Raw genomic sequence first — 12,448 nt, 5'->3', positions numbered from 1 at the left:
TGAAATCTATCATCTATCAAATCAAATATGATTTAGCCATTAGAACGTCTTTGTTTTCATCCATTTAATAATTTCTGTCATGATTGCATGAGCATTTAGAGTTTTAACTTGCTGGTTAAAAAAGTGCAATGAACTTTGGCAGCACTTTATAAAAGTAGGGCAGCAACTAACCTGAAGTTTTAAGTTTAGTAGGTTGAAATGTTTTACGGCGTATTTCCTCTTCTTGTTAACTGAGGCAAATAAGCCAAAAATCACAGGTTATGACTGAAAGCTCTTGTTATAATAACGCAGAATATGCATAAATAATATAAGAGATAACAAGCAGCGTTTGTTATCTCAGTTTCATGAAACGAACCGGATGGACAGACGCAGAAAAACAGCAGGCGTTCTAAAAGGAGGATAAAACCACAGTCAAACTGAAACTAACAGCCGAGGAAACGCTGCAAGAAATAATCTGCTTCATTCATTGGATTTTCAGAAAAAAAGCATTTATGCACCAGATTTGTAACGGAGTGACTTTACAGCAAAGTGCATTTGCTTTGTCCTCCAGTCGTGCAAGGGATCGTTACGCAATTTCACACTGAACGATGCACTTCTTATATAAATGAACACAATGCTGCTCCTGGTACCAGAGATCGGACTCCAGCCGGCCTGCAAAACCTCTCCTAAATTAGAAACATCTGAATTATTTCCTGCTTCTAACAAGAACATCTCAAACTGTGAATACTAAAGTCAAAGATCTGCTCTCTATGATCATTTTAAAGCTCTTCTAAAGTTTGTGTCATTATATCTGTTTAGAAGTGAATGGGTCTCAGAACAGTGATCAGTGATGATCACTAAGGGCTCACACTAGTGTCATATATTTCATGCAAACTGTATCGTCTCTCATGGCTCGATGGTTCCTCTCTGACTGAAGCGACAGCGCAGCGAGAGGCTCGCGATATCATCATCACATGTCAACAAATGCAATAATTCAAGAATTATTCAACCACAGAAAACCCTTATCGGTCGAGTGTGCATATGAATATTAAGAGAGAGAGAGAGAGAGAGAGAGAGAGAGTTTACAATACTAGATAACATTAAAATCTAAAAAGGCACATTGTTGTGAAGCACATTGTATTTGCAGCAACTGGCTGCACTAAATAAATGTTTGCTAAAACATGCACATATTGTATTTTATTGTAAGTAACAATTTACATAAACTTAATTTAGAGACTACATGTACAGATTTCTGTTTAAATAATATGCACACTTTATAATAATATACACTTTCTGCTAACTATGCAATGCAAAATGCGTATGATTAAGTGGGAATGATTAAGTAATTAATAAAGAGATGTTTTATTTCTATATAGGGCATGCACATGATGGATGTTTTTTATATCTAGGCTATTTGTTTATACCACAATTTTTAGTGTGTATAAATGTCTTGTACTATAAAATAGTGGATGACTGTGATTGTGTTTGTTTATGAGCTGTGATGCTGTGCTCGTGGCTTACCGGTAACTGCAGGTGCATGCGCGCTGTGTATTCCAGGTGACGGTGAACCGGACTGCGCTCGAGCTCAAACTCTCAGAGCGGGGCGGGGCTGTTTGGGCGATGTCACGTGATAGAGAACAGCCAACCAGAGAGCGGCTTCATAAACCTAAATCACATTGAAAATCATTCAGCCCAACCTCAGCAAACAAAACGATTTAGGGTTTTGAAAAATAAAATAAAATAGAATAAATAAAATAAAATAAAATAAAATTAAAATAAATAATAAAAAATTATTAAATTAATTAAATTAAATTAAATTAAATTAAATTAAATTAAAAATAAATAAAAATAAAAATAAAACTAATTAAATAAAATTAAAAAATTAAAATAAATAAAATAAAATTAATTAAAATTAAATTAAAAATATAATAAAAAATAATTAAATTAAATTAAATTAAATTAAATAAAAAGGAAAAAGAATTAAAATAAAATAAATAAATAAAATAAATTAAATTAAAAAAATAAAGAAAATAAAAAAAAAAAAAATAAAAAAATAAAAGCTTTTGTAAATTAAATTAAATAAATTAAATTAAATTTAAAACACTAATAAAAAAAATCACATTAAAAATTAAAACATCACACAATTCAAAACTATTCTAAATATAAACATAAACACCAAGAAAATAAATAAAAATATGAATAAATTTTGCAACCCTTTAAATGACCCAACAAAAACCGCAACTAAAACGGGAAAGTGTATAAATGTTTGCTAAAACATATCAACATTATAAGTTATTATAAATGAAATACTGAACAATTTACATAAACTACAAAATCACCTTCAAACCCTCATTTAGAGACTATCTATGTACAAAAGACCAAATACATATAATTTTCTTGGGATTCTTTCAGTTTGTTATACTGATAATAAACGTGTGAAGAACAATAAACTAGAAAATAATGCAAAACAGAAGCATTTTACTAGTCATCTCCGACTTTAAATATAAATAATTTAAATATAAATATTGATATAAATTCACATTCCTATCCCACTCAGAGGTGAAATGGAAATTCTCAGAATTATGAGTGATGTTGATTTAAAATTAAATATTAAATAATCCTGCGCCCTGATTTGATAACGGCATTGACCAATTATATCCAAGCGTTCAGCTCTTTGACCAATGAGATTAACGCTGCCTTGACGGAAGTTTCACTCCCGCACTGTTGCATCATGGGTATTGTAGTCTTCCGCCAGCACGCGTTCAAGCTGATTCCGAAGAACGAGCGACAATTAAAAACTACAATTTCCTGTGATGCGGCCACATGGTTTGACGCGCGGTTGCATCAGCGTAAATACTCGGTTCACAGACCGGTTCTGTTCACTGTTCTCGTTTCCAGCCGTGTCTGTCTCGCCTGTCAAAGTAGATTCATTCAGAAGCGTCCTAAAGTGACAGAGGGCCAAATGAAACTGTATATCGCCGACGGGAACCCGCACTGTATTAAAGTGCTGGCGGCGCTGGAGCTCGCTGGAGTGAAGTGTGACACAGAAGTGGTCAGCCACGAGGGTGAGAGACAGTATCAGACTTTCTGTTGATGTTCTGCTGTTGACATCCACTCTGTTAGAGTCAGTCTGACCGATACTAGCGTGATTTTTGATAGTAACGCAGCTGTCTGTGAATATAGTAAACAAAAAAGTCCAATAGTATTTAACATTATAGTGTTATATCCCATATAAGTGACCCTGGAGCACAAAACCAGTCATAAGGAGCAATTCTTTAAAATTGAGATTTATGCATCATCTAATAAGCTGAATAAATCATCTCTCCATTGATGTGTGGTTTGTTAGGAGGACAATATTTGTCTGAGATACAACTATTTGAAAATCTGGAATCTGAGGGAGCAAAAAAATCTAAATATTGAGAAAATCACCTTTAAAGAAGTTCTTAGCAATGCATATTACTAATCAGAAATGAAGTTTTGATATATTTACGGTAGGAAATTTACTAAATATCTTCATTGAACAAGATCTTAATATCCTAATGATTTTTGGCATAAAAAAAAAATATATAATTTTGACCCATACAATGTATTGTTGTCTATTGCTACAAATATACCTGTGCTACTGATGACTGCTTCTGTGCTGCAGGGACACAGATGTATTTGTGTTTATGGTAATGCTACAGTGTGTATTAAAGCACCATGTTATTACTGTGGTACATTCTAGTAGTTTTGTATGGGTGTATTTGCTCAGTGTGTTTTTGTGCTCTTACGTGTGTTTCTTTGTGTTTTCGTCGAACAGAGAAAGTGGTCCCTCACTTCACTCACCCGGTGTTACCCGTCCTGCTGTTACCCGACGGCCAGCATCTCTTCAGCCCCAACAGCATCTGCCAGTGAGTGCCTCTTAGAATATTTACACTTCGATGAACGAGTTTTTTATTAAAAATATGTTGCATTTAGATGGCACAGGAGTCAAAATGAAACTATGGCTCGAAATAAAGTGTAAATGTATCCCCGGAGGATAAATAACACAGAACTGTGGGTAAATACCAAAAGAGAAAGTAAAAACTCAACAATTAACAATGAAAGCATTAAAAAACCAAACTGTTGCTCCCTACACAGCAGCCGGCTCGTCCTGTTTGGAGGAAATGCAGATGAACAGGTTGATTATCAGAAGATTCTGTAGACTGAAGTTCATCGATAAACCCATTTTATAGTCACTTCTACAGTGGATTGAAACGATTCTATAAATTATATACAGTATATAGATGCACAAACCATCGCACATCTGTCACAGTCTCATTCTGACAAACATAACCATAAACATAACTAAAAAAAGACATTTAGTTGTCCTTGAGTTTATTTTTTTTTAAAAAAAGGTGAATTTTTGATGTGATGATGTGTGTTATTTTAAAAGAGTGTTGTTGTTGTTATAACAACAGGCTTTGATCTAAAGCCTATCGAATGTCAAACGAATTTCACAAACACACAAAGGTATATTTGCATGTTATTTCCACAGATACCTGTTTGACATCAGCGGTCAAAACGCGACTGACGCAACTAATCAGTGGCTGGAATGGGAAGCAACCAATTTACAGGTGACTGTCGCAAAGATTAATGATGAATGTGACAACACAGATTGTTATTAGAATTAGGTAACTGCAACACTGTGTTGCATGCATAAGTCATTTTTACAATAACTGCATCAGATAAAATAGTTTAAGCTCAGATTTACTTTACCCCTCAATAAGGACCAAGATGTGACCAACGTGTCTTCTCTCAAACAAAAAAAAAAGCTCTAAATTTTATGCATAAGATTTAATTACATATAAAATTTCCATGCATTTTGGTTTAAACGTAAACTAACTAATAAACTCAATTTTATCCATCATTCACAAACAAAAACTAAATTAAATAAAAACTCAACTATTTGCATTTATTTTTGATTAAATAATACTTTCAAAATGCTTTCATTTAAATTGACTCAAATAGTATTAATCAGTTCATTTAAAAATATAAAGATGATTAAAATATGCAATATTCAAATCAATAAATGTATGAATTTAAATATTCATATTAAATATATGCTATGTTAATATATACGTATATAATGTATGTATGTGTGTAAATTATTCATATATATATATTCATATTTAAATATTATTATTTCAATAATCATATTTTCAAAATGCATTTAATCAAATTGTTTAGAATCAACATTAAGCAATATATATATATATTGTGTATATTAAAACACATTTAGTTTATTAGTACTATTATAGAAATCTGACCTGTTTTGATATATATATATCTATATATCTATTAGAAATATATATATATATTGTGTATATTAAAACACATTTAGTTTATTAGTACTATTATAGAAATCTGACCTGTTTTGTTGATTTTGGCTGACAGATGTACATCACATTATGTTTATTAGTTTATTTGTTAAAACTGTAATCCAAATGAATGGGAGTTTTATATGCAATTCATATACATAAATCTTAAATGTAAATATTTGTTTGAGTGTTGCTGTGGAAAGACATTGATTTATAATGTGTGTGTGTGTGTGTGTGTGTGTGTGTGTGTGTGTTCAGCCGGCAGTGCTGCAGTCTCTCCACATGGTGGCGCTGCAGGGGAAACATGTCGAAGCGGCCGCTGTGATGAAGGAGCCACTGAACTGGCTGGAGCTGAGTCTGAGCAAGAAAAACACTCCGTTCCTTACCGCAGTGAGTCCAGTTCATCATAAACACACACATGTGAGACTGAGCTTCCTACAGGACTCAGAAAACATGCAATAAACTCGTATAACTACAATAATGCATACAGTCAGCTGATTGTCATCACAAAATACAGCCTTCAAGGGGTCATCGGGTGCAATATTCACTTTTGTTGTTGTTTGAACATAAATGTGTGTTGTAAGTGTGTGTACACATCCACACTATAATGATAAAAATCCACCCTGTGTTGTTTTTTTTGTTTTTTTAATCCCTATTTTAAAATCCCCTTTCTCGAATCAGGCTGTTCTGAGATTCCTGTCAGAGTGACGTAGTTCTGCACAGGCCCCTCCCACGATAGTTGATTGACGGGGCCGTCTTACCTTAGACCCGCCCTGAGTGAGCTGTGAGCTGTCCGTCTTTGTGTCGACCCCAGCATCGGCCGATAAGTTTTTCTGTTTGGCCGATGTGTTCGAGACGGGACTTTTATTTTGACGGCGATGCCAAATCTTTGAATGACTAATGAACATTTAATTTCACAAACCTTGCAAACTTAGTCGAATCCAGCTGTGAGATCTTGTGAAATTAAATGTTCATTAGTCATTCAAAGATTTCTTTACATTATATAAATGCGTATTTGCTTAATGTTGACGGCAAACGAGAAAGTATTACAATGTTTGCCTTTCTATTACTAATAATATAAAAGTAATCATTATGATACTTTTTGTATACATTAATTCCTTTGTTTAACCGTTCTATCTGATTATTAGACAGATTTTTATCCATATTAGACAGAACTGTTAACGACGACAATAAACAAGAGGGAGAATGTGAGCACTGTGTGACGCGCCGTCAAAATAAAAGTCCCGTCTTGAACACATCGTTCAAGAAGAAAAACTTGTCAGTCGATATTTGAAAAATGCCAAATATCGGCCTATATATATCGGTTGACCACTAATTAGTAGACCTGTCAAAATAATCAATACATAGCTATCAAAATAAAAGTCCCACCTCGAACACATCGGCCAAACAGAAAAATTTATCAGCCGATATTTGAAAAATGCCAAATATCGGCTGATATATTCGGCCAAATATAAATTGGTTTCAACCACTAATGAGTAGGCCTGTCCAAAATAATCAATATATAGCCATCAAAATAAAAGTCCCACACGAACACATTGGCCAAAAAAAAAACCAGCAAAAACTTATCAGCCGATATTTGAAAAATGCCAAACTATCGGCCAATACATAGCTATCAGACCACTAATTAGTAGACCTGTCAAAATAATCAATACATAGCTATCAAAATAAAAGTCCCACCTCGAACACATCGGCCAAACAGAAAAATTTATCAGCCGATATTTGAAAAATGCCAAATATCAGCCAATATATATCGGTCCGACCAGACTAATTAAGTAGGCCTGTCAAAATAATCAACATATAGCCTCAAAATAAAAGTCCGGCGTCGAACACATTGGCCAAACAGAAAAAACGGATCTGCCGATATTGAAAAATGCCAAATACGGCGATTATCAGCTTTGTAAATTTTATTTGTGAAAAATGCCTTGTCTTCTTAAGTATAAGTATGTTTATTTCTCAATTATTTGTAATTCCATTTTCAAATGATTCAAATTTCTTAAATATTGATTAAAGATAAAATTAAAGGAATTCGGCCACCCTGCTTTCCAAGATATCGGCATCGGCTGTCAAAAAACCAATATCGGTCGCCCTCCTGTGGGCGGCGCTGTATCCTCTCCTGTCTGACTCTGGTTCCTGTAACCTTTGTGAAGCAGCCATCTGATGTGTTTCAGGAGGCCGTGTCAGTTGCAGATATCGTCCTGTGGGCGGCGCTGTATCCTCTCCTGTCTGACTCTGGTTTTGATGCCGGTAAGCGCTCAATCATCTGTTGATCTGCTCAGACTGCAGAACTCATATCTGACGTGGTTGTCCTCTGCAGGTGAGCTGCGGTTTGTGCGCGGCTGGTTCGAGCGTGTCGGCGGTCTCGAGGCGTGTCAGACGTCCGCTCGCAGAGTCCTGCAGGGAAAAGGTGTTGAAGCCTTGAAGACTTTCCTCCAGAAACTACCGGCCACACAAACACAGCGCCGGGACAGTCCCACCAACGCCAACGAGGTGCACAGGATTTTTTTATGTGCTTTTATAATTTTTATTCATTTTTTTTAGTGCTGTCAAACAATTCATGAGATGTTTATGCGATCTTCGTGTGATGTTTGTGATGTTCATGAGATGTTTGTGAGATGTTTGTGAGACGATTGTGATATTTTCTTTAGATGTTCTTCAGATGTTTGTAAGACATTTGTGAGATGTTCACTAGATGTTTACTAGATGTTCTTTTGACGTTTGTGAGACATTTGTGAGAAGTTCGTGAGATGTTCTTTACATGATTGGGAGATGTTTGTGAGACATTTGTGAGATGTTCTTTAGATGTTTGTGAGACGTTCACTAGATGTTCTTTAGATGTTTTTTGAGACGTTCACTAGAAGACCTTTATAAGACTTTTGACAAGATCACCATAAGACCTTTATAAGATCGTTAGAAGGTTGTGAGATGTTCGTGAGATGTTTGAGATGTTCTTTAGAATATTTTCATAAGATTTTCATAAGACATTTATATAGAACTTCATAAAATTTTAACAATAGTTATTCGTATGTTAAATGTTCTGTAGGTGTTTGTGAAAATTTCACTAGATGTTCACTAGATGTTCTTGTTTGTTGAGACAATGCCCTGGGATGTTCACTAGATGTGTTCTGTGAGTTTTGATTCACATAATTTCTTAGGCACTAGATGTTCTAGCCATGTTCTCTGGAGATGTTTGTGAGAAACGTTCACTAGGATGTTCTTTAGATGTTTGGAGAAACGTTTGTGAGACGGTTGTGAGATGTCGAGATGTTCTTAGATGATTTGTGGCGAGATTTTAATAAGTAAGATATGTTTGAAGTCTTTAGTAAAATGTCTGAAGATCGTTACAGATGTTTGCGAGATGTTCGTTACATGATTGGGAGATGTTTGTGAGACGTTTGTGAGATTGTTCTTCAGATGTTTGTGAGACCTTCACTAGATGTTCTTTAGATGTTTGTGAGACGTTTGTGAGACGTTTGTGAGATGTTCTTTAGATGTTTGTGAGACATTCTTAAGATTTACATTGTTCTTCAGATGTTTGTGAGACCTTCACTAGATGTTCTTACTAGATGTTCTTTCTTCCCTAGAGACCTTCACTAGATGTACTTTAGATGTTTATAAGATTTTAATAAGACTGTTATAAGACTTTTATAAGATTTATAAGATCTTAAGATGTTTGTGAGATGTTTGTAAGACGGTTGTGAGACGTTTGTGAGATGTTTGAGATGTTCTTTAGATGATTGTGAGATGTTTGTAAGACGTTTGTAAAGACGTTTGTGTGATGTTAGTGTGATGTTCATGAGATGTTTGTGAGATGTTCTCTTGATGTTCTTTTATATGTATACGATTTATACGTAATATTGATGTTAGTGTGATGTTCATGAGATGTTTGTGAGATGTTCTCTTGATGTTCTTTTATATGTTTGCGAGATGTTCGTAATATGTTTGTGCGATGTGAGTCGTTCAGATGATTGTCATGTTTAACTGTGTGCGTGTGGTTTGTCAGGCTGAAGACGGCGAGCATGTGATGACAGTGGAGGAGATTGAAGAAGCTGCTCAGGTCTGGTCTGAAGGACTCAAAGCTTCTCCTGCAGTCTCCGAGAGGAAACACCCAGTGTACGATTATACCCTCATCACTGCACACGAAAGCCCTGTCCGCCGGTGTTCACTCAGTGACGTTAATGTGTGTGTTTCTCAGTCTCCCTCAGGAAGGAAAGAGAAACGTGCTGCTCACCAGCGCTCTGCCGTACGTCAACAACGTGCCGCACCTGGGAAACATCATCGGCTGTGTGCTCAGCGCTGACGTGTTCGCCAGGTAACGCCGCTTCCGGATTCATCAGCCTCTTCTTATTTAAACATCTCACCTGCTTTCTGGTCTGTTATGCACCGGATTTCTACAAGAAAAAAAATTCACTGCGTTTTTAGTACGAAACTTTGCAAATGCTTTAAATTATTATTTTTCTTCAGATGTTTTACAATTACTCTCTTAATATAGAGATATAATATTTTATTAAAAATAGGTCATTTTTAACCTATTAAGTATCAAAAATACTTTCTGTAGAATAATCTTAAAAGTTAAATTAGTGTCAAAAAACGTTTGTGAAATATATTTGGCCTTTCCCCCATATCAAACAAACTTATTAAGTTTAAACACATTTAAGAGTAATATTTATTTTCATGAATAGTGTGCTGATGACAAAACATTTGCAGTTAAAAAAAATGTATCTTGTTTTATATCTCACATTTAAGAGTAATATTTATTTTGTTTTGATAACACATTTAAGAGTAATATTTATAGAAATAAATATGTAGGTTTTATAAATTTTGACTGTTTTTGAGCAATCATGAGTTATGCATTTTATTAAATGAATTAATCATGAGGTATGTCTTTACTATTAAATTAATTTTAAAATTCCATTGATTCCAAAATGGTTAATACTGGTAATTTTTAGATTATATGCTTTTATAAAATTTCATACAATGATATAATCAAATAAGATTTTTTGTCATCTATATATATCTACTTTTTTTATGTGTAATTTGAAATTTGAACAGTTATAACATTAAAACAATCAAAAATTAGAAAAATTCAATTATAACATGATAACATTCAAAACTTAGAATGTTTGCACATTTTCTCATTAATGAGAAGTTACTGGTTTTAGTTGAAAAAATTAAGCTATGACTGTTTAATAAAATAATAATTTTTCAGGTCCAAAAGCACCCAGAATGTTAAAATAGTGTACAGACTTTGAATGCATTATGAGGGTCAATATCTGCTGTTGATGCGTGCCGTCACATGTGTCAAAGACGAAAAAGGTGTTTAAGCGTAAGCTTTAAATTGTTGTTGTTTTCCACCAAAAATGTAAAAAGTTTTCTATTTAATATAAGTGCAATTTTGTTTTTGTTTTTCAGAGCAAAAAATAAATATAATGCATTTTTTTCCTGATTTACAGAAGACACCCACTAAAATGTCATTCAGTGTAACAATCTTGTCAGGCATATTTACAACAAAAATACATTTATGACATATTAAAACACTAATTACTTTCACCCCAAATACTAAATAGTTATAATTTTAAAATTCGCCACTATCCTAGGTTTTTCCCGTTTGTCAGTAAGAATTTTTTACTCCTTTAAAACACAATAAAATTTCATATGCTCCCTTATTCTTTTTAATATTTTAATATGCACACGTCAGAATAAGCATGTTGCTTGAATTTTTGCATAAATATTGTGTTACACTGAATGACAATGTAACATTATTTCAACCAAATTTTGACATTTTATTCTCCAAAAACTTATCTGAAACTTTAAAAGCAGACACTTTACTTGCTTTTAATGTGCTTTCTATGGACACAAAATCACTTTAAAAATTTCTTAATAAAAAAAATATTAAACTTTTACAATAATAACAATAAAAAAAAAAAAAAAAAAAATAAAATTTTTTTTTAATAAAAAATAAAAACTCCCAAAAAAATGATAATAATAATAAAAATAAAAAACTAAATAATACATAAAAAATAAAATAGAAACAGTCAGGTCCATAAATATTGGGACATCGACACAATTCTAATCTTTTTGGCGCTATACACTGTTGAAGCATTAAGAACATTTCGACCATTTATCAAATGTATGCATATACATCCACAAACAAAACCTTACAGCTTTAAAGTATATACATATACACACACATAATCACACACTCCTAACCATATTCATGCCACGATCATAACAACATCTTAATGCTTAGGTTGACACTCTAGAAGAAGTACTGACATACAGTACAGACCAAAAGTTTGGAAACATTACTATTTTTAATGTTTTTGAAAGAAGTTTCTTCTGCTCATCAAGCCTGCATTTATTTGATCAAAAATACAGAAAAAAACAGTATATTTGTGAAATATTATTACAACTTAAAATAATAGTTTTCTATTTGAATATACTTAAAAAAAAATAATTTATTCATGTGATGCAAAGCTGAATTTTCAGCATCATTACTCCAGCCTTCAGTGTCACATGTAACATCCAGTCTATCACATGATCATAAGAAATCATTCTAATATTCTGATTTATTATGAGTGTTGGAAACAGTTCTGCTGTCTAATATATTTGATGAATAAAGGGTTAAAAAGAACTTGCATTTATTCAAAAAAAAAAAAATTCTAATAATATATATTCTAATAATATTTTTCTTTACTATCACTTTTTATCAATTTAACACATCCTGGCTGAATAAAAGTATTGATTTTATTTAAAAAAAAAAAAAGAAAAAAAAAATTACTGACCCCAAATTACGTGACCAGTAGTGTATATTGTTATTACAAAATATTTTATATTTTAAAAAACATAGCTTCTTTTTTTTTTTTTTTTTTTTTTTTTTTTTATTCATTCATCAAAGTATCCTAAAAAAGTATCACATGTTCTGAAAAAATTATTAAGCAGCAGAACCTGTTTCCAACTTTGATAATGAATCATCATATTAGAATGATTTCTAAAGAATCATGTGATAATGATCCTAAAAATGCAGCTTTGCATCACAGAAATAAATGATAATTTAAAAGTATAATAAATTTAAATACAATTATTTAAAATTGTAATAATATATCACAAAT

The 12,448-nt window shown here is 32.8% G+C and overlaps 1 protein-coding gene across 3 annotated transcripts in view; it reads left to right on the top strand.

Annotated features, from left to right (window-relative positions):
- Positions 1 to 2,796: 2,796 nt before the first annotated feature.
- Positions 2,797 to 12,448, top strand: part of LOC109072588 (methionine--tRNA ligase, cytoplasmic-like) — a 28,323-nt gene continuing 18,671 nt past the window's right edge. For all 3 annotated transcript variants that reach the window (XR_006155062.1, XM_042726701.1, XM_042726700.1), the window contains exons 1-8: positions 2,797 to 3,044; positions 3,779 to 3,869; positions 4,496 to 4,574; positions 5,577 to 5,708; positions 7,508 to 7,583; positions 7,654 to 7,826; positions 9,340 to 9,449; positions 9,532 to 9,648. Coding sequence is in view for 2 of the 3 variants with exons in the window: in XM_042726701.1 (XP_042582635.1) it covers positions 2,942 to 3,044; positions 3,779 to 3,869; positions 4,496 to 4,574; positions 5,577 to 5,708; positions 7,508 to 7,583; positions 7,654 to 7,826; positions 9,340 to 9,449; positions 9,532 to 9,648 (881 nt within the window). In the remaining variant the exon portion in view is untranslated. The remainder of the gene's footprint in view (positions 3,045 to 3,778; positions 3,870 to 4,495; positions 4,575 to 5,576; positions 5,709 to 7,507; positions 7,584 to 7,653; positions 7,827 to 9,339; positions 9,450 to 9,531; positions 9,649 to 12,448) is intronic.

This window comes from Cyprinus carpio, chromosome B6 (assembly GCF_018340385.1).
Source record: "Cyprinus carpio isolate SPL01 chromosome B6, ASM1834038v1, whole genome shotgun sequence".
NCBI classification, from domain to species: domain Eukaryota; kingdom Metazoa; phylum Chordata; class Actinopteri; order Cypriniformes; family Cyprinidae; genus Cyprinus; species Cyprinus carpio.
Note: the sequence above shows the minus strand (reverse complement) of the source record. Positions and strands in the feature narration are given on the sequence as shown.